This window comes from Heterodontus francisci, chromosome 7 (genome assembly GCF_036365525.1).
Source record: "Heterodontus francisci isolate sHetFra1 chromosome 7, sHetFra1.hap1, whole genome shotgun sequence".
Classification (NCBI taxonomy): domain Eukaryota; kingdom Metazoa; phylum Chordata; class Chondrichthyes; order Heterodontiformes; family Heterodontidae; genus Heterodontus; species Heterodontus francisci.
In genome coordinates this window covers 91,899,247-91,918,724 of record NC_090377.1, presented here as the reverse complement: position 1 = coordinate 91,918,724, position 19,478 = coordinate 91,899,247, and the positions used below count along the sequence as shown (strand labels likewise).

The 19,478-nt window shown below is 40.6% G+C and overlaps 1 protein-coding gene across 2 annotated transcripts in view; it reads left to right on the top strand.

Moving 5' to 3' along the window:
* LOC137372151 (signal transducer and activator of transcription 4-like) overlaps positions 1–19,090 on the top strand; it is a 107,007-nt gene extending 87,917 nt beyond the window's left edge. For both annotated transcript variants that reach the window (XM_068035653.1, XM_068035652.1), the window contains 6 exons: positions 668–720; positions 8,020–8,111; positions 11,623–11,762; positions 16,712–16,903; positions 18,057–18,123; positions 18,203–19,090. In XM_068035653.1, the coding sequence (XP_067891754.1) occupies positions 668–720; positions 8,020–8,111; positions 11,623–11,762; positions 16,712–16,903; positions 18,057–18,123; positions 18,203–18,335 (677 nt within the window). In that variant the 3' untranslated portion in view covers positions 18,336–19,090. The remainder of the gene's footprint in view (positions 1–667; positions 721–8,019; positions 8,112–11,622; positions 11,763–16,711; positions 16,904–18,056; positions 18,124–18,202) is intronic.
* The last annotated feature ends 388 nt before the right edge of the window (positions 19,091–19,478 follow it).

The window sequence follows — 19,478 nt, the reverse complement described above, 5'->3', positions numbered from 1 at the left end:
ATCTGGCACAGTGAGAATTTTTACACAAAATTAATTTTGCTGGGAGGTATTTGTGCTAAATTGAAGAGATGTGGTAAAATTAAATTATTGAAAACAGTGTAATTTATATGGCAGTGAATTTTTCCTGATTTTAAAACAACTATCAGCACAGTGTCAAAACGTATACATATTCTGCATTTGAAATCTTTGTACCTAAAAACCAAAATGGAAAAAAAAATGACAAAGTGCTATGGAAAATAATATCCTCTTAGTTTGCTGGTTTTGCACTGAACTATCCTCGATAGCCAAGACACATTTCTATGAATTTGGAACCAAAGTGAATTGTTTTTTCTTGAATAGTTGGGACAGTGTTTTCCAACTAAAGTTGGACCATTTATTAGTAAATGGACTTTTTTTGGAGGATGAACTACAGAGGAATTAGGTATGAAATTTTAAACTCATTTATAAAAAAATCATTTATAATTTTACTACGCACTGTACACAGGAAGTTATGTCTAATACAAGTCTAAAGCATGGATTTTGAATGCAGTGCAAGAAGCAGTCTAGTAGAGACTTAAACAATCAGCAACAGGAACGGGTAGTTCTGCAATTTAGAATTGATAATGTTTTCAGAAAATTACACTTCTGCTTTTACATATTCACTTAACATTATGTTATTCATTTCTAGGACAACAGCTGAATTACAATGATTGCCATGTTTCATGGAATAAGTTCTGTAAGGCAAGTAGTGTTTTTAACTTGTATTGACATAATATTAAAGGTCTGATTGGTGCCTTACTTTGTTTTGCTAATGTCATGTGCCATATTAATCCTTAGAACATAAAAATCTCAATAATACCTCCACCCCAAAATTATTGTGTATATTAAGAATTGGAGAGTGCTACTTTCATATTATTGCAGTGCTGTGTACACTATTCTTCTCAACTATACATACAACTTAACATTTTTCACAACTCCTTTCTATTCAAGAGGGCAAGATACTCACAAGTGAAGTACTTTTAATATAAATTACTTTCCTTTTTATCTCACACCCATATAGTTTAGCAAGGATCTTCCTTCAGGAAATTGTGTTATTTGCATTACTGCTTAAGACCTCCCTAAAGCCCAGAAACACATCTCATTTTGGGTGAGAGGTCTAAGATGTTCTGAGTTGACATCTGTCACAGACTGTGCATTGATAGTCCTACCGAATAGAATATCCTTCTTTGATCATGGTGCGTGATTAAAAATTAATAGATGTGTTCAATGTTTCACCTTTTGTGATGAAATAAATATTAAGCACATCCCACATGTTCATTACTCAATGCACTAATGCACCCAGAAACTAAAATGCTGCATTTTCAGATGAGTTGTTCTCTGATTCATATTTTCCTTTGAATCACTTTTGTATTCTATATTTTCTTTAGATAGATCAGCCCGTCCCATTCCTCCTCAGAATCATGTGAATCAGTAGCAGACGGTTGTCCAACTTTTCTGATCCAAGATGTGGACTAAAAATTAAATCCTCTAAAATTTCTAGTAATATGTTTTAGTACTTAAAATCCAAACTCCACAGTTTTCTAGTGTTGGGATTAATGTTTTTTAAACCACGTCTGATAAAAGGATTTTTTCTCTCATACATTACTCAGCACTTTCTGAATTTGTGCACCAAAAAATTGGTTAGAATAATGATTATGATTAGACTAAAACTGAACTTCAAAAAGAGTAAATTATTCAGATGATTAGATCCATATGATTCTGAAATTGTATGTCCAGTAAATTGTACTGAGCTGTTCAGTATGCCTATCATGTGGAACGATAGATTCAAAATCTCACCTAATGAGTTACATCTACCACTAGATTGACCCAAGTTGAAAAGCCAAACTCCAATATTGGCTGAGTAACAGATGTAAATGATTACAATGTTAATTAACAAAATAAATAAACATTATGTTCATAAATGTTCTCACTTAAGTTTAGCTTGGGGGCTTGGGTATTGTCTCTCAACTGGAGTATTCATCCATGGACTCATGAAAAGTTTTGTTCGTAGCATTTTCATTCTACTGCATGTTAGTATGGGGCAGCTAGTGCTGTGGTATAACAGGAAGAACTGTGAACAACTGTGAACAATATATTCATGAGGCATCAGATTAAATATGTCACTGTCAGAATCTGATAACATAAAGCAGAAAAAGCCCAAATATTGTACAAAATGAAAAATGTAAAATTACTGTATTTTGTTCACTTTGATATTATTGTTTGTTAAAGAAAAGAGAGTTAGTATAAATACAGAGGTCTGGGTGCAGCTAGCAAACGGAGTGCAGATTGTATGCAGAATGTGGAGATATGAACTTGTTGACTGGGGAGTTTGGTGATGGGTGGGGGGGAGGAGGTGCTCTTTTTTTCTATTTTTTAACCCTCTAGCATTTGGTTCTTTCTTCGGTGCAGTGGAAGGAGCTGGTTGGTGAGTGACTGGTAAGCTATTCTACTTAGAATAAACAGTCTGTAAATTTAAGGTATAGCAGGGCAGCTCACCCCAGTGGAATATACAGCCTGTGGCATGTGGGAAGTCATGGTTGCACCATGTGTCCTAGACAAACAAATCTGCAGGAAGTGTCAGCGGCTGCACAAGCTTGAGCTCCGGGTTTCCAAACTCGAGCGGTGGCTGGAGTCAATGTGGTGCATCCGCGAGGCAGAGAATTACATGGATAGCACGTTTAGGGAGGTGGTCACACCGCAGGTTAGGAGCATGCAGTCAGATAGAGAATGGGTGACCGCCAGTCAGTCTAAGAGAACGAGGCAGGTAGTACAGGAGTTCCCTGAGACAATCTTGCTCGCTAATCGGTTTTCCATTTTGGATACTGGTGAGGGCTATGGTTCCTCAGAGAAGTGCAGTCAGAGCCAAGATTGTGGCACCATAGGTGGCTCAAGTGCAGAGGAGGGGAGGAAGAAGAGTGGAAGAGCGGTGTGGTAGGGGATTCGTTAGCTAGGGGAACAGAGAGGCGTTTCTGTGGCCATAGATGTGACTCCAGGATGGTATGTTGCCTCCCTGGTGCCAGGGTCAAGGATGTCACCGAGCGGCTACAGGACATTCATCTGGGGGAGGGCAAACAGCCAGAGGTTGTGGTCCACGTTGGTACCAATGGCATAGGTAGAAAGGAGGATGAGATCCTTAAAGCAGATTTTAGGGAGCTAGGAAGGAGATTAAAAAGCAGAACCTCAAAAGCAGTAATCTCAGGATTACTCCCATGTCCAAGTGAGCATAGGAATTGGAGAATTGAGCGATTGAATATGTGGTTGGAGAACTGGTGTAGGAGGAAGGGCATCAGATTTCTGAGGCATTGGGACCGGTTCTGGGATAGGATCAAGATGGATGGGTTGCATCTTAGCAGAATTGTGACTAATATCCTCACAGGGAGATTTGCTCGTGCTATTGGGGAGAGTTTGAACTAGATTGGCAGGGGATGGGAACCTGAGAGAACTCAGATTGGAGGAAAGTAAAACTGGTAACATGTCAGGGGTGTGGGAATGAGGAGGAAATATCAGAGGAATACCAAGGTGCACTGAATACTGAGAGAGATAAATAGCACCAGAGTAGGGAATAGTAAGTTATTAGGTGGGGCTCAGAGTAAGAGAAAGTAATAAAGTCTAATGTGCATGTATGTGAATGCACGGAGTGTGGTTAATAAGATTGGTGAGGTACTGGTGCAGATTGCCATGTGGAAATATGATGTTGTGGCTGTAACAGAGACCTGGCTCAAAGAAGGGCAGAACTGGGTGTTAAATATTCCTGGATACAAGATGTTCAGGAAAGATAGGAAAGGGAAAAAAGGGGAACAGATCATGGTCTTGATTAAGGAGAGCATTGCAGTGCTGGAGAAAAAGGATGTCCCAGAGGGGTCAAGGACAGAATCAATTTGGCTAAGGAACAAAAAAGGTGCAGTTACATTGCTCAGTGTTGTCTATAGGCTACTAGCTAGTGAGAAGGATGTAGAGGAACAAATTTGCAAGGAAATTACAGAGAGCTGAAAAAATTATATGGTCGTTATAATGGGGGACTTTAATTATCCATAGACTGGGATAATAGTAGTGTAAAGGGCAGTGAAGGGCAAGAGTTCCCAGAGTGTGTTCTGGAAAATTTTCTACAGCAGTATGTTGCTAGTCCAATGAGAAAGAAGGCACTGCCAGACCTGGTTCTTGGGAATGAGGTGGGCCCAAGGGGATCAAATATCAGTCGGAGATCATTTAGGGGACAGTGATTATTGTATCATAATGTTTAGGCTGACTATGGAAAAGGACAAAGAATAATCCAGAATAAGAATAATTAACTGGGGGAAAGCCAACTTCAATGGGGTAAGAATGGAGCTGGAGTGAATAAATTGGAACCAAAGATTGGCAGGAAAAGCAATAGCTCAACAATGGGCTACCTTCAAATAAGAAATAGTTTGGGCACAGGCAAGGTATGTTCCCTCTAAAGGGAAAGGTAGGGCAAACAAATCCAGTGCTCCCTGGATGCCAAAAGAGGTAGAAATTAAGATAAAGAAGAAAAAGTGTGCTTATGACAGATGCCAGGTCGAAAATACTATTGAGAAGGAGGCTGAATACAGAAGGTCCAGAGGGGAAGTGAGAAAGCAAATAAGAGAAGTAAGCAGACAATATAAAATAAAGGGTACTATTCTAAAGGGGGTGCAGGAGCAGAGGGACCTGGATGTATACGTGCATAATTCATTGAAGGTGGCAGGACAGGTTGGGAGAGCAATTAATGAAGCATACAGTATCCTCGGCTTTATTAATATACAAGAGCAAAAAGGTTATGTTGAACTTATATAAGACATTAGTTCGACTTCAACTGGAGTACTGCATCCAGCTCTGGGCAAACAGGTAACATGTGCCTTCTAAAACAGATCAGCTGAGGTGGGTGGTGAAGGTAGGTACAGAATGGGGAGCCAGTCAAGCCTCCCTTGGGGCATCACCCTGGCCCCATAAAAGGGGTAGTGACGCAAAGGGAGACTCAGCTCTTAGTCAGGGAATGCCCTTGGCACAGTGTGGGTTGCAGTGAGAGTGAACACAGCGCCTGGGCTTTGAAGAGGGTCAGCAACCCCCTGGCATCGCAGGCGCAAAATAGCAGGGGGAAAAGCTACCAAGGACAATTGGGCAACCACCTGCCCAGAAGGAAGGCTCCAGCTGGTAATGGGGCACGACTGTGATCTTGGTGAAGAGGGGAACACCGTACGCAGGAAGGGCGAAACGGCAGGCATCAGGAGGGCACGGGAGAGGAAAGAGGGGCAGGAAGGTAACAGAGGATCTATCGAAGATGGAGGTACCTGGAGATGACAGAGACCTAATGCCTTGAAGACTCCAAGCAGATGCTCACTGACATCTCTGCCCTAGTCACCGAAGACCTCGCAGATTTCAGGACTGGTTGCCATGCCCTGCCAGTAGCCATCAAAATCAGTGTTGACTTGAACATCTTTGCTTCTGGCTCCTTCCAGGGATCAGCTGCAGACCTTGGTGCCATCTTACAAATGGTTGCACACCATTGCGTCTCGCTGGTTAATGATGCCCTTTGCCAGAGGTGAAACGCACGTTCATAAGCAGTGGACATGACCTCACAGGAACAAAGGGAATTGGGTTTAATCTCCATTGATAGGTGCAGGGCATCATCGATTGATAGCTCTGTGGCCATTATGGCACACAGGGAGCAGCCAGTGAGATTCATGAACAGGAAGGGCTTCCATTTCCTCAACATCCAACTGGTCTGTGACCACAACAAGAGCTTTCTCCATGTGTGTGCTCACTTTCCTGGCAGCTGTAGTGACTCCTTCATCCTCCGCCAGTCCAGGCTGCCTCAGATCTTCACTCCAACTGCCTCTCAAAGTGCATGGATGGATCTAAGGGGACAAGGGAAATCCCTTGAAGACATCGCTACTGACCACTCTACAGGAGCCCCAGACTGAGGCACAGAGGCGATACAACCAATGCCACATGCTGAGCAGGACAACCATTAAGAAGGCCATCGGGCTTCTGTCATTAGAAATATAGAAACGTTGCTGCACTCTCCATAACATGGCCCTCCAGAGAGCGTTGGACTTTGACAACAGTGAGGCCATGGAAGGAGAAAGCTCATCAGGGGAGGAGCAGGAGGTAAGAAAGGGGGAGAAAGAGGGGGCAGAGGGAGATAACACTGAACAGAGAGGTGCCCCTGCTGTATGACAAGGTGGCTTCTTCCTGCCACCCTCCGGGAAGAGGCCCTCCCTCCTTTCCCTCATGGCCTATAGCATTAGATCCAGGTTGGCATTGATGATGCGAGGGGTTGCCCTGCATCGGGTGTCACGCATATGGCTCCTCTGTGACATCTCACTTCCCTCTGGTGTGGTGGAAGGCTTTGGCACAAACTGCAGATCTCTCCCTCAAGACAATCAGTAATGGCTGACATGGGGTGTCCACATGAGCCCCACACTTCATCTGATCCACCTCCATTCCCACCCTCACTGGTTGTAAGTGGACAAGAAACCCATCTCCACATCAATTAACAGTTCCACCCAGTGAAAATCTGAACTTTATCAGTTTTCCACTGGAGGCAGGCTTCTGACCCAAAAACTGACCCAGCTCCTGTTTCCCACCTCCATGGCAAAAATCCAGCCCTCAAGAGTCACAGAATCATTAAGTGCAGAAGGAGGCCATTCAGCCTATCATGTCTGCACTGCTCTCCGAAAGAGCAATTCACTCAGTTCTATTCCCTGCCTTCTCCCCATAACCCTGCACATTCTTCCTTTCCATACAACATTCTAATTCCCTTTCAATTGAACCTACCTCCACCACACTCTCAGGCAGTGCTTTCCAGCCCTGAACACTCGTTGCGTGAAAAGTTTTTCCTCATGTCACTTTTGCTTCTTTTACGAGTGGGAACAGTTTCTGTCTATCTACTTTGTCCAGACCCCTCATGATTTGGAATGCCTCTATCAAATCACCTCCCAGCCTTATCCTCTCCAGGGATACAGTCCTAACTTCTCCAATCTATCTTCATAACTGAAATTCCTCATCCCTGGAACCATTCTTTTGAATCTTTTCTGTACTTGCTCCAATGCCCTCACATATTTTCTAAAGTGCAGCACACAGAACTGGACGCAGTACTCCAGCTGAGGCTGAACTAGTGTCTTGTATAAGTTCAACATAACTTCCTCACTCTTGTACTCTACCCAGGATACTGTATGCTTTATTGGCCACTCTCTCAACCTGTCCTGCCACCTCCAATGACTTATCCATCTCTGCTTCTGTCCCAATCTCATCCATCTAGTGCTCCCCCGGCTGGTGTCTCATCCTCCACATTCTGTGAACTTCAGCTCATCTAAAACTCTACTGCAAGTTTCTTATCTTGTACCAAGTCCTGCTGATCAACCCTGGCCATGCTGGCCTTCATTGGACCTCTGTACTCCAACACCACAATTTTAAAATGTTATCTCATGTTTAAATCTCTGTTCAGTTCTATAATCTCCTCTGGCCCTGCAACATCCCCCATCCCCACCACTAACTCTGTTCTTCTGACTCCAGCCCCTTGTGTATCCCCACTGTCTTTCGCCTCACCATTTGCTGTTGTGCCTTTGGCCTTCTAGGCCCAGTGCTTTGGAATTCCTAAACCGTTCTCTATCTGTACCTCCCATTCTTCTTTTAAGACCCTCAAAGCTACTTCTTTGACCAACTTCTCCTGATATCTGCTTCTTTGGCTCAGTGTTCCTTTTTTCTCTTTACATTTCTGTGACGCACCTTGGGATATTTTTCTGTGTTAAAAGTGCAATATTAATGTAAGTTGTTGTTAGCAATAGAAAGTGAATGGCATCTTTGTGTGTGTGCATTAGTTGCATTCCTAAGTTAGTAACAAACCTTTGCATATGTGTGCACACACACATCAAATCTTCCTATAAAACAGGGGGCACTGTTTCATTTCTTGCTTTGAAGTAGTCATAAACTTCAAGAATTTACAGAACCACTGTGTGCTGCTAATACAAATACTGGTAACTTTCTTTGATTTTTTATTTGCAGGAGAATCTCCCTAATCGATTCAGTTTCTGGTTGTGGTTAGATGGAATCCTGGAACTCATCAAGAAACATCTTTTGGCTTTATGGATAGATGGGTAAACAAAAGCCCAAATAATAATAGAACAACAATGATGGATACTACAGAGATATTTTTTGTGCCGTGCTGGTTTAGCAATAATGCTGAAGTATTGATTTACTAGAGTTAGTAAACTAAACAATGAGACATTGGTTGAATTTGGTATGAGACAGTCTGCATTGTAATAAATAAGATTTCATTTAACACTTTAAAACCACAGGTTTTAATCTGACACTTGAATCTGCTAAGTTCAGTTCTACATTATTCAACCCTCATCAGTTACATTCGACAGATAACATTTCCATGGTACCGATAGTATTCAAATGTACTTGACGAGTATTTAACTATCTGTGCCTGTGATTATTCTTACAATCTTCTTTCCTATTCTTAACCAGATATTCATTCAGCTCATTTTTAAAGAAGTTAATCACTTGTATTAACTTGCACTGAAAATTCTCGCCACATGTCTAATATATTATGAGCAAAAGAAATTTGACCCTGACTTGAAACTTGTACTGTTTTGTGCTATTGTTTTCTCTAGCTCTCTGACAGATTGAGTAAGCTGCTTGCATACAATATTGTAATGCTTGGCTTCTGTGTGCTCTCAGTCCTCTTTTTGCCAGTCACTTTTCAGAGTCTTTTCCAATACATCAATGGCCACTTTTGGTAGAGCGCCAAAAACAGCACATTCTAAATGTGGCCTAACCAATAAGTTATATACTTCTTTTGACTTATTGGTGATTTTCATTTCCGATGCAAACCACTATTTGATTATCCTTGTTGACAACAACCTGTATAATCTCAATTCCATAGCCTGCCCATGTAGTTTTTCCAGATCCCTTTGAATGCTGTCAAATCAACTTCCCACAATATGCATTTTATGACACTGGAAGTATTAATTTTTAATCATTTGAGTAATGTAAGCATTAGAGGGCTCAGAATAACTTCCGAGGAACTCAATTAGTTTCTGTCCACTTAATCGCGCCTTTTTCATTGTGTATCACTTTTTCTATTCTCTTTTACCAAGCCAGTTTTCAATCCAGGTGGGTAATTCCATGTATTTTCAGTCGCAGAACTTTATCAAATATCATCTGCAAATCTATGTGGCTTAAACTACTGAATCGCCTCATCTACTAATTTAGTTACTTCAAAGAATTTCAGTAGATTCGTGAGGTGTACATGATATATTGTTTGAAAGTATGGGATCTATTTAGCTTAGAGAAACAATGATAATATCCGTAGTGGCAAAAATACTCAAGGCTATTCTGTCTGATATTAAGACTATGAGTTCTTGATTTGTGTCTTAAATTTTTTTTGAGTGTGTAAGGAAAATATCAGCAATCATCATCGCTTACAAAAAGATATAAAGTGTCAGCCTTAGCTCAGTGGTAGCACTATTACCTCTAAATCAAGGTACTGAGTTCACTCTCCACTCCAGAAACTTGAACACACAATCTAGACTGATACTTCAGTGCTACAATGTTGAAAGTGAATTTGTTGGAATGAGATGTTAAACTGAGACCCTTTCTGCTTTCTCAGGTAGATGAAAAAGATCCTAGGTTTTCCAGGTGTTCTGGCCAATATTCATCCCTCAATCAATATGACTCAAACAGTTGCTGTTATTTATGTCATTATTGTTTGTGGGAGTTGCCGTGTTTCCATAACTTATAACAGTGAGTACACTTCAAAAGTACTTTATTGGCTGCAAAGTGCTTTGAGACTACCTGAGGTGGTGAAAAGCACTATATAAATGCAAGTTCTATCTTTACTAATTGTGTCATTCCTCCATCAAGTCTGATAAGACGATCTTTGAAAATTCATGCTTACTATCAGGCAATTATAATTTATTCATGGAAACACAAATCGGCAAGTCTATTCGGATCACCAAAATTTTATTTCCAACATGCTGTCCTCTCCTCCCTCCCTCCTTCAACGTGAAAGCTTTAAGTGCGAGGAAATGTAATATGTTTCCACTTTTGGCAGGTAGCATCAGTAGTTGAGCAACGCCAGGACAGGTACAGACAGGCCAAATGCAGAGTTAAGTTTAATTTGGATTGCTCCAGCAATGGGTCCTAATGCTCACCTCAAAAGAAGGCACAGTGGGGATGAAATTCATCTCAGATGGTAGCGGAAAACAAAGCCATTTGTGCAGAGTATGGGTAGTATTGTTCTGCGGACCCATGTGTTATTAAGTAGCTCAAGCCTGCCCAGACATGTCTCTCTTAGGCCATTTCAACCAGCAGAGAGAGGAAGTTTACAACCTGGGTCCCAGTCAAAATGATCGGTTACTCTTGAACTACTATCTTCTTTATGGACCATAATATAAAATATTCTATAAATATTTCGTAATACAGCTAATAGGAAAAATTGAAATAAGATTGGTCTACTGGGTAATGTGAGCCTAGAAATAAGATTGTGTGTGCCCATTTTACAGGCATATGACAGGCACCTATGGGTCCACAATGGGGGTGTGTCAAAGGGTACTGCTTGCCCTATTATCGTAGGATCATAGGAAATAGGAATAGGTCATTTGGCCCGTCGAGCCTGCTCCACCAATCATATTGGTAAAGGCTCCTCCACAGGTGTCCAGGGTGCATGCCTGAAGCAGGTGTCAGGCACTTTGCTTATGCACAGTGGGGCCTAACACTTGCTTCAGGCTTTTTTTGCTAAATTTTATTGTACATGACAGCAGCATGCAGTTTTATCAGTTGCTTAGCAGCCAAACCAGTGGTCCTAAAAGGGACCAATGAAGCCTGAAGCTGGAAAGGTAAGTTTTAAATTTTTTGCTTACTTTATTGCAGAGGAGCAGGATTGATTCCGCCGCCTGTCCCCCAGCTCCACATTAAATCCATAGGGTGCTGTCAACCTACCTCCTGCAACCCCCCCCGCCAACTGATTGCCTCCTACCCCAACCAGCCAATCGTTCTACCCTCTGGGGCATTGACTGCTGTCGCGGCTTGCTGGTAATAAGCAAATGAGGCCAGCAGATCAATTTGACCGGCCCTGCCACTGGCCTCATTTAAGCACGTGCATCATGCACTGCACTAGGCTGACACCCCATTTTTGTATGATTAATTCTCTAGGCCATAGTATCCAAGGCAGTACTAGCACTCTGCCATGCAAGAATGTCACAGCTTTGATTCCCAATCTGTTCTTTTAGATCATCTCAACCATGGCAGCAGTTGAGCGCTAGCAGTGGCCTCAGATTTTCTGTTCTTGGTGGTTGTCCATAAACTCTTGTTGGAAAGTGCATGTAACTCAGCTGTGATGCCCTCTATGTAGAAAGCCTTTTGTTTCTGACTGCCTGGGCTCATACATGAAGAATGGTCAGTTGGGCAAGATAACAGTTGTCTCCCAGCAGCCATGGTGCCATACCTCAACTGGACTTCACACCTTCAGAATAGGAGGGAGAAAAGGGAAGAAAATTGGCACAAAAATGTTTTAATGGAGAGATAACCTTAAACGTTGCATAGTGAAATACCGTTATGTAATCTTGTCCAAATCAACATGTTTGACGCATGTCTCTTCAGGTACATCGTGGGATTTGTGAGTAAGGAGAAGGAACGTGCTTTACTGAAAGATAAACCATCTGGCACATTTTTATTGAGGTTCAGTGAGAGCAGCAGGGATGGTGCCATTACTTTTACCTGGGTGGATCGATCTGAGAATGGTGAGGCAGTAATGGATTCTCTGTTCTGTTCACAGGTCAGCTCTGATCAGAGACAAGAGTTTTGTCATTGTTTTATTTGTTTTAAATCAATTTTGAGTATAACATATTTAAAGATCAGTAACTTTGTAAACTATAAACAGTCAGAATACCATGTCTTTCAGATCTGTCTTTCAGGCCTCTTGAGAATAAAGAGATGGAGGGTAAACAATATGGAACAGTTTATTGCATGAGTGGGCAAAACCTAACTCACAAGTCAAAAGCAAGTTATGTTGGTCATCTTTATTGTGACATTTGGGTACTGCAGTATTCTCTGTCACCACAACTTTCCCACTGCTTCCCACTGTTATTCAGCCTATACAGATTTGGAGTCTGCATTAGTCACTTCAGTTGAGCATCACTGGTTTCTGCTATAAGTGGATCCCATGCCCTTTATGATCAAGAGTTTACCTTTACTACCCAATATCTAGTAACATAATAGCATGACCCAATGACCACAGCTGTGAAACCCCTTATTGTATGAAGTGAATACTGTAATGCTGAACATGTCACAGTGTGCTTCTCTGAGAGGCTGTCTGATGACCACTTCAATGAGACGTGGTCATTGATGAGCTGATTTAGTTTATAAACTAAATCAGTGAATGAGCAGAGTAACATTTTAATAAATCTCACCTTATTTCTGTAATATTCCTCGTAATATAGAAAATAACAAAGTACACCTCACTGTCCCTGTTAACGAGCTAAATACACTCCTCTGACCAGAAGGTTCTTTGAAACTGCTTGGTTCTGAACTTGGAGAGCACCCGCACTGTTTAGGTCTGACTTCCCTGGCTGCTTTAAATAAGGATTGCCCTGACTATGTGCTTCTTTATAATTTTACTTCTTAGCTGGGCAGGAAGCCAGGAGTTTAATCTTCCTCCAGTTCTCTCTGGCTAGGTCTGGTTAGCTAAAGTGCTAATCACACCTGTTAGCACCTTTCGTAGGTGAAAACTCCCTGGCAGCTACCTCACCCACTGCACCCCACTGGGCTTATATGATTGCAACTTCCCCAACATATTGGTGTGAGTGTTTATTGGGATCTCTAGATAAATGTCCATTGTATCAAGTTGAAATGGCAAATGGCAAACACTATCCTAGGTAGATGCTGCAGCTAGGTCTAACTTTTAATACTGTTTTGCATTTTATTTTGTATTCCCAAGCACTGAATGTTATGGATTTAATATTGAAGGGTGTATATTATGAGTGCTCAACCACAATAATAATTATTTTGTATTAAAAGTATTTGAGTTTAATTAATGACTCTTAACAAGTAAAGAAAGAACTTTAATGTTCCCCTTTGACATCAGTCAAGCTGGCTTTCCCCTTTTTCCTAGAAGTAACCAGTCACCATCCTGAAATTCTCCTAAACAGAAATTAAGCAATAATACCTCGAAGGATGATTGAGTTTAATAACATTTACCAACATGGCTTAGATAAAAGTTGTTTAAAAATGTGCCTCTGTTTGCTATCAGGTACTAATGGAAATAAATACCCCCTTTTCACTTCAGTTCTGTACAGCAGACTATGAATATTGACCTGGATTTTGCAATATCAATGCTCGCCGATATTCTGGAGTAAATCACTCAGCAACTTCTATAGCATGCACTTGTGCAGTTAAAGGCAGAAATCCTAAAATTGCTATCCATATAGTCCTGCTCCTCCTCAGGCTGCACTATAATGACCGTCCTGATTAGACTCAGCATGTAAGAGCGTGAAATTTGGCTACTTATCCATGTGTTCCTCAATAAACATGGAAGAAAATGTTAGGGATGGTGCAATCAGGTGTAAGTGTGTTAAGTTATAATTACTGCCAAACAACATCTCTTGCACTGAAAATTTAATTTTATAAGTGTGGAGTCTCATTCCTTTAGAACTTAGTTAGTTGGAAACAATAAAAAACATAAAAATTAAAATAATTTTTATTTGTATTTTCTGGTCTTGTATCTCACTCTCAATCCCATCTTTCCTTCTCTCTGCTTCGCTTTCTGTATGTGAGTTAAATCTAATCTATACTTCTTGACTTATACATCCTGGTTTACACTGTATGGCCCCAATCTTGACAGGGTGTGGGTTATATAGGGTTTATATAAGGTCGAGTTTCTGTCCATAAATCTGGAAATTCAGATTTCCCCACACGCAAAGGAGTTTTGACTCCACAGCATGGGTTTCTTTTTCAGGGATCCTCCTGGCCTACGAGCTATGCTGTAAAAGCACTTACCTTCTCCCTAAAGCTGCCCTCGCCACCCTTCAACTGCAGGGATTCCTGAAGTTTGCGAAACCCAGCCAGGAAGCAAATTAAATTTGAGACTGTTAACCTCATTAGAGTATTTAAGTGATCAACTCTTCTGGGAGCGGGTTGACTGCCTGCCCCTTGTCCCATCTGTATTAACTCGAAATGGGCAGATTTGAGACTTTTTATTAAGTTTTAACATCTTGCCCACCCCCAACCCACCTGTTTTGGGGGGTCGTGTTGCATTCATCTCTGTATGTCTCAGTGAGGATTCTTCAATCTGGTTGAAGAACCTTGCTGTTGCTTTTCTGCCTTACACTTGCTACAGATCCCCTATAGAAGGTGCCACACTAGATCAGATGGCCAATTATTATTGTGCAGTTTTGACTCCAAAGCATGGATTAGAAGCTCAATACAGTCTTAGAGTTAACCTGCTTTGCTGACCAGTTTTCCCAAGCAAGCCTTGCTCAAAAACTGCTCACTGTTCACTATATTGTCAGCTGCCCACATACTTTTCACAGTGGTCCCTTTTTTTCATATCTCTCGTAAGTAAAACCAATAATTATCACTTCTTCTTGCATTTCTTGTCTATTAATATTGTTGGCTGCACCATCTCTTTTGATCTCGCCTCTTGACTCCCCAATGCTTGTCCGCCATCTACAAGGCACAAGTCAGGAGTGTGATGGAATGCTCTCCACTTGCCTGGATGAGTGCAATTCCAACAACACTCAAGAAACTCAACACCATCCAGGATAAAGCAGCCCACTTGATTGGCACCCCATCCAGCATCTTCACCATTCACTCCCTTCACCAGCAACGCACAGTGGCAGCAGTGTGTACCACCTACAAGATGCACTGCAGCAACTCACCAAGGATCGTTCAGCAGCACCTTCCAAACTCATGACATCTACCACCTAGAAGGACAAGGCAGCAGATGCATAGGAACACCACCACCTGCAAGTTCCCCTCCAAACCACACACCATCCTGACTTGAAACTATTTTGCCATTCCTTCACTGTCGCTGGGTCAAAATGCTGGAACTCCCTTCCTAACAGCACTGTTGGTGTACCTACGCCCCAAGGACTGCAGCGGTTCAACAAGGCAGCTCACCACACCTTCTCAAGGGCAATTAGGGATGGGGCAATAAATGTTGGCCTAGCCAGCGACACCCATATTCCACAAACAAATTTTAAAAAATGGAAAATCTATGTCCCTCTATTGCTATATCTGCATCCAAAAAAATTGTTTTCTCCCTTCATTCTAAACAGTTCATTTCCTTCAACATCTCTACTTTCTACAAAATGTCCAAAATATGAATACTATTCCACAGTTGAGGAAGCTCTTCTAATGCCTTTCATATACCCTTGGGTATAATAGGTGATCTGGTTCTTGCCTCCATCTTTCAATTTGGTCCTACTTCACAACCTTTCTTGGTTCTTTTATAGTAGTACTAGTACAGTTACTGCTCTTTTGAACTTTCATTCCTTGTTCATCCTATGTTCCAAAAATGCAATCTTGCATGCTGTTCTTCCTCTCTGAATCCTCACTGTGTTGAAATCAAGATTCATCATACTGCAATAAAAGCAAAAGACTGCGGATGCTGGAAATCTGAAATAAAAACAAGAAATGCTGGAACCACTCAGCAGGTCTGGCAGCATCTGTGGAAAGAGAAGCAGAGTTAACGTTTCGGGTCAGTGACCCTTCATCGGAACTCAGTTAACTCTGCTTCTCTTTCCACAGATGCTGCCAGAGCTGCTGAGTGGTTCCAGCATTTCTTGTTTTTATTTCATCATACTGCATCCTGTTCAAACTCATTAATCCCCGGATCTCAACCCTTTGGCACTCTTTCCCTTTATCAGTCATCCTTCTCCGACAATCTACAGCTTTTACAATATAGGCTTGATATCATCTAACCACAATGTATTTACTTAATGGTCTTCTCTCGCCAATCTTGCCATTGTCCCGCACGTTTGGCTTTGGCCCTTCATGTCAGTTGCCATGTTTTTAAAAAGATTATCAGATTCAGATTATTGTTCAGGTAGCACTTTTTAAATATCCCTAAAACATGGAGGCCACAGCTTTTTCTTTACCATAATAAATGCAAAACATTTTATTACATTTTATTTGCGATAATAGTTTTTTGAGAAAAGTTTAACAAATGAATTTATTGGCTGGATTTCCTGACACCTTTGATATCAAACGTTATGGTCCACTAATACTTTTATTTCATTATACATGGGGCAAGAATCAGTAGCTACTTAAACGTACTTGGATAAGTTAAACTCCCCATGGGGGAAAAATGTTTTTACACTGTTAATGATTAACATAATTCATCTACACATATATAGGAGGTGGCTAAATACCAGTATTATTGTGTACTATACTTAGATAGGAGCTAAATAAATTGTGCCATTTCACAGAGGAAGGAGACTACTTTGTGACCAATAAATGGGCATCAAACTATTTCCATTAGATTCGATAATGCACAATTTAAACACTATAGGGTTTACATTTTTACATATGAACATTTACAATGTGTTTTAAAAATGTACATGAGTTTGATTGGATGGGATTGAAAGTTTGCAGTCAAAGTTATATTCAGTTCTTTAATGTTAAATTCATTTTTTAAATTTCATGTTATGCAGAATGGCCCAAGCATAGTAATTGTCTATTGTTGTTTTAGGAGAAATGAAATTCCATTCAGTGGAACCTTATTCCAAGAGTCAGTTGTTAGCAGTTCCCTTGCCTGACATTATCCGTGATTACAAAGTAATGGTGGCTGAGAATATTCCAGAGAACCCACTGCAGTACCTATATCCTGATATTCCAAAGGACAAAGCTTTTGGAAAGCATTACAACAATAAGCCAAAAGAAGGTCAGTATTAGCCATTTGTGGTGGTATTTTTTTTTAAAAGTTCAATGTTCTTAATCCGTCAAGTCTCATTTAGCAGACTGAAATTAGGAAACATACACCCTGTGAGCAGTTCAGGACACCGCACCTTAGGAAGGGTATAATGACCTTGGAGGGCGTGCAGTGTAGATTTACTGGAATGATACCTGGACTCCAAGGGTTAAGCTATGAGGAGAAATTACACAAACTTGGGTTGTATTCCCTGAATTTATAAGGCTATGGGGTGATTTGATTGAAGTTTTCAAGATATTAAGGGGAACAGATAGGGTAAATTGGGAGAAACTGTTTCCACAGGTTGGGGTATCTAGGACTAGGGGGCATGGTCAAAAAATTAGAGCCAGACCTTTCAGGAGTAAAATTAGCAATACTTTTTCATGCAAAGGGTGGTAGAAGTTTGGAACTCTCTTCCATAAGCAGCAATTAATGCTAGATCAATAGATAATTTTAAAATTAAGATTTTTTTTTGTTAGCTAAAGTTATTAAAAGATATGGGACAACAGCGGGTATATGAAGTTACATGGCAGATCAGCCATGATCTCATCAAATGAAAAAACAGACTCCAGGGGCTAAATGGCTTACTTCTGTTCCTATGTAACAACCAAAACTTAGTCCTACAAAATTAGTAAATTGCAACACAATGGGGCTTACTCATCAGTAATGGATGTCATTATTTTCTTATAAATGTTCACTGATACCTTTTAACAAATCTGCGTTGCCTATTAGGTTTTATTGCTCTATAAGGACAAAAGACCCTCCATGCAACAAAATTAAATCAATCACACATTCTTGGATCATAACTTTATAAATGTACAGCTCTAAGGTTTCTGTTTGGACATAATAGAGGTTTAATTTGTTCTGTTATTTTTAGTACTTTATTTGAAATTCCTGTTTGTGCTGTTGTAACATAGTCTTTGCCCTATTAAAATAAATAGATTAATAACTGAATTAAACCAGTGCAAACAAAATGCCTTTAAATGGTGCACAGAAATGGCAGAGTACAAATTAAATATCATAAATTGCTAACTTTACTAATCTGTAAAAGGTAGTTATCCCCAATAAAGCAACAAATAACTAAAATATATCAAGTACTGAAGTTTATGTATGTTCTTTTAAACAGTCTCTGAACCCACAGAGACGGAGAAGAAAGGCTATATTTCCTCAAGGTTTATCCCATTCTCTGAATTGTAAGTATAAACAACCAATTAATTTGTTTTTACCAAAAGATTGCTGTGTTTTGTATTGACAATTTGTTGTATTTTTCAGTCCAAATGCTTCCACGGCTCCAGTTTCATCATCTGACCTACTTCCCATGTCACCAGGAGTATATGCTGAACTGAAACAGCAGCTGAGTCCAGCAGAAATCGAGACTGCTGTATGTTTTGAAGCAATGATATGATTTGAAATTGGTTTCCATAGCTCCTTTCACAATAACTCACACAACAAACTCTGTATAAATCTACACATTTCTGATAACATTTAATTTTGAGGGGACACAAAGAACTCTTCTACATCATAGAAAACTTGGCAAGAATATGTTGGTATGATACTACAAATGACAGCAATGTGATATTCAGTAACTATGATTTATTGCTATGTTACAGATTTGAGTTTCAGACACTGTATAGTGCAATGAAGATTTATCAGACAGAAGTTACAGTGTTCCCTGCAGCTCACTGTGGTTGTCCTGACCTCAGCAAGAAAGGAGTTGTGTATGTAAGCATTTGAATATATGTACAGAGCTCTCCACCATGGGAGGCTAATTTTTAATATTATGAGAGTACAAGCAGGAATGTTGCCCCTCTCATAACATTAAAAAGAATCAAGAATAAATTTGTAATGTTCCCAGGACCGGCAAGTCACCTTGGCACTTTTAATATGTGGCCTCATGCCAGGCTGAAGTTGCGCTACACGCATTGCAGAATTCAGGAGATGTGAGCCTACCTGTTGATTGTGATGCCATGCTTTCTGGTTTTTCTACATGCTGGAATCAGGTTATCGAGCCAATTCACAAGTTATGCTGCCACTTTCATATTGCCTATCTTCTTCTTCTTTGGGCCTCTTTATCTCGAGAGACAATGGATACGCGCCTGGAGGTGGTCAGTGGTTTGTGAAGCAGCGCCTGGAGTGGCTATAAAGGCCAATTCTGGAGTGACAGGCTCTTCCACAGGTGCTGCAGAGAAATTTGTTTGTTGGGGCTGTTGCACAGTTGGCTCTCCCCTTGCGCCTCTGTCTTTTTTCCTGCCAACTACTAAGTCTCTTCGACTCGCCACAATTTAGCCCTGTCTTTATGGCTGCCCGCCATCTGCAACCACTTTATATTGACAATAGGGTGGAAGTTTAATGACTTCTGTAACAATGATATTTCCATTAACATCATATTCAGTTAGCCAACATACCAACATGGTCATATGCAGTTACGTAAAAATGTACTTACTTGATAGTGGTGAGTGTAAAAATAAAAGTTGAAATATTGTGTGCTTTTTCTGTTTCCATAAATAGTGGTAACAGAATCCAGTTCCTTAAAGTCACAGTTGAGTTT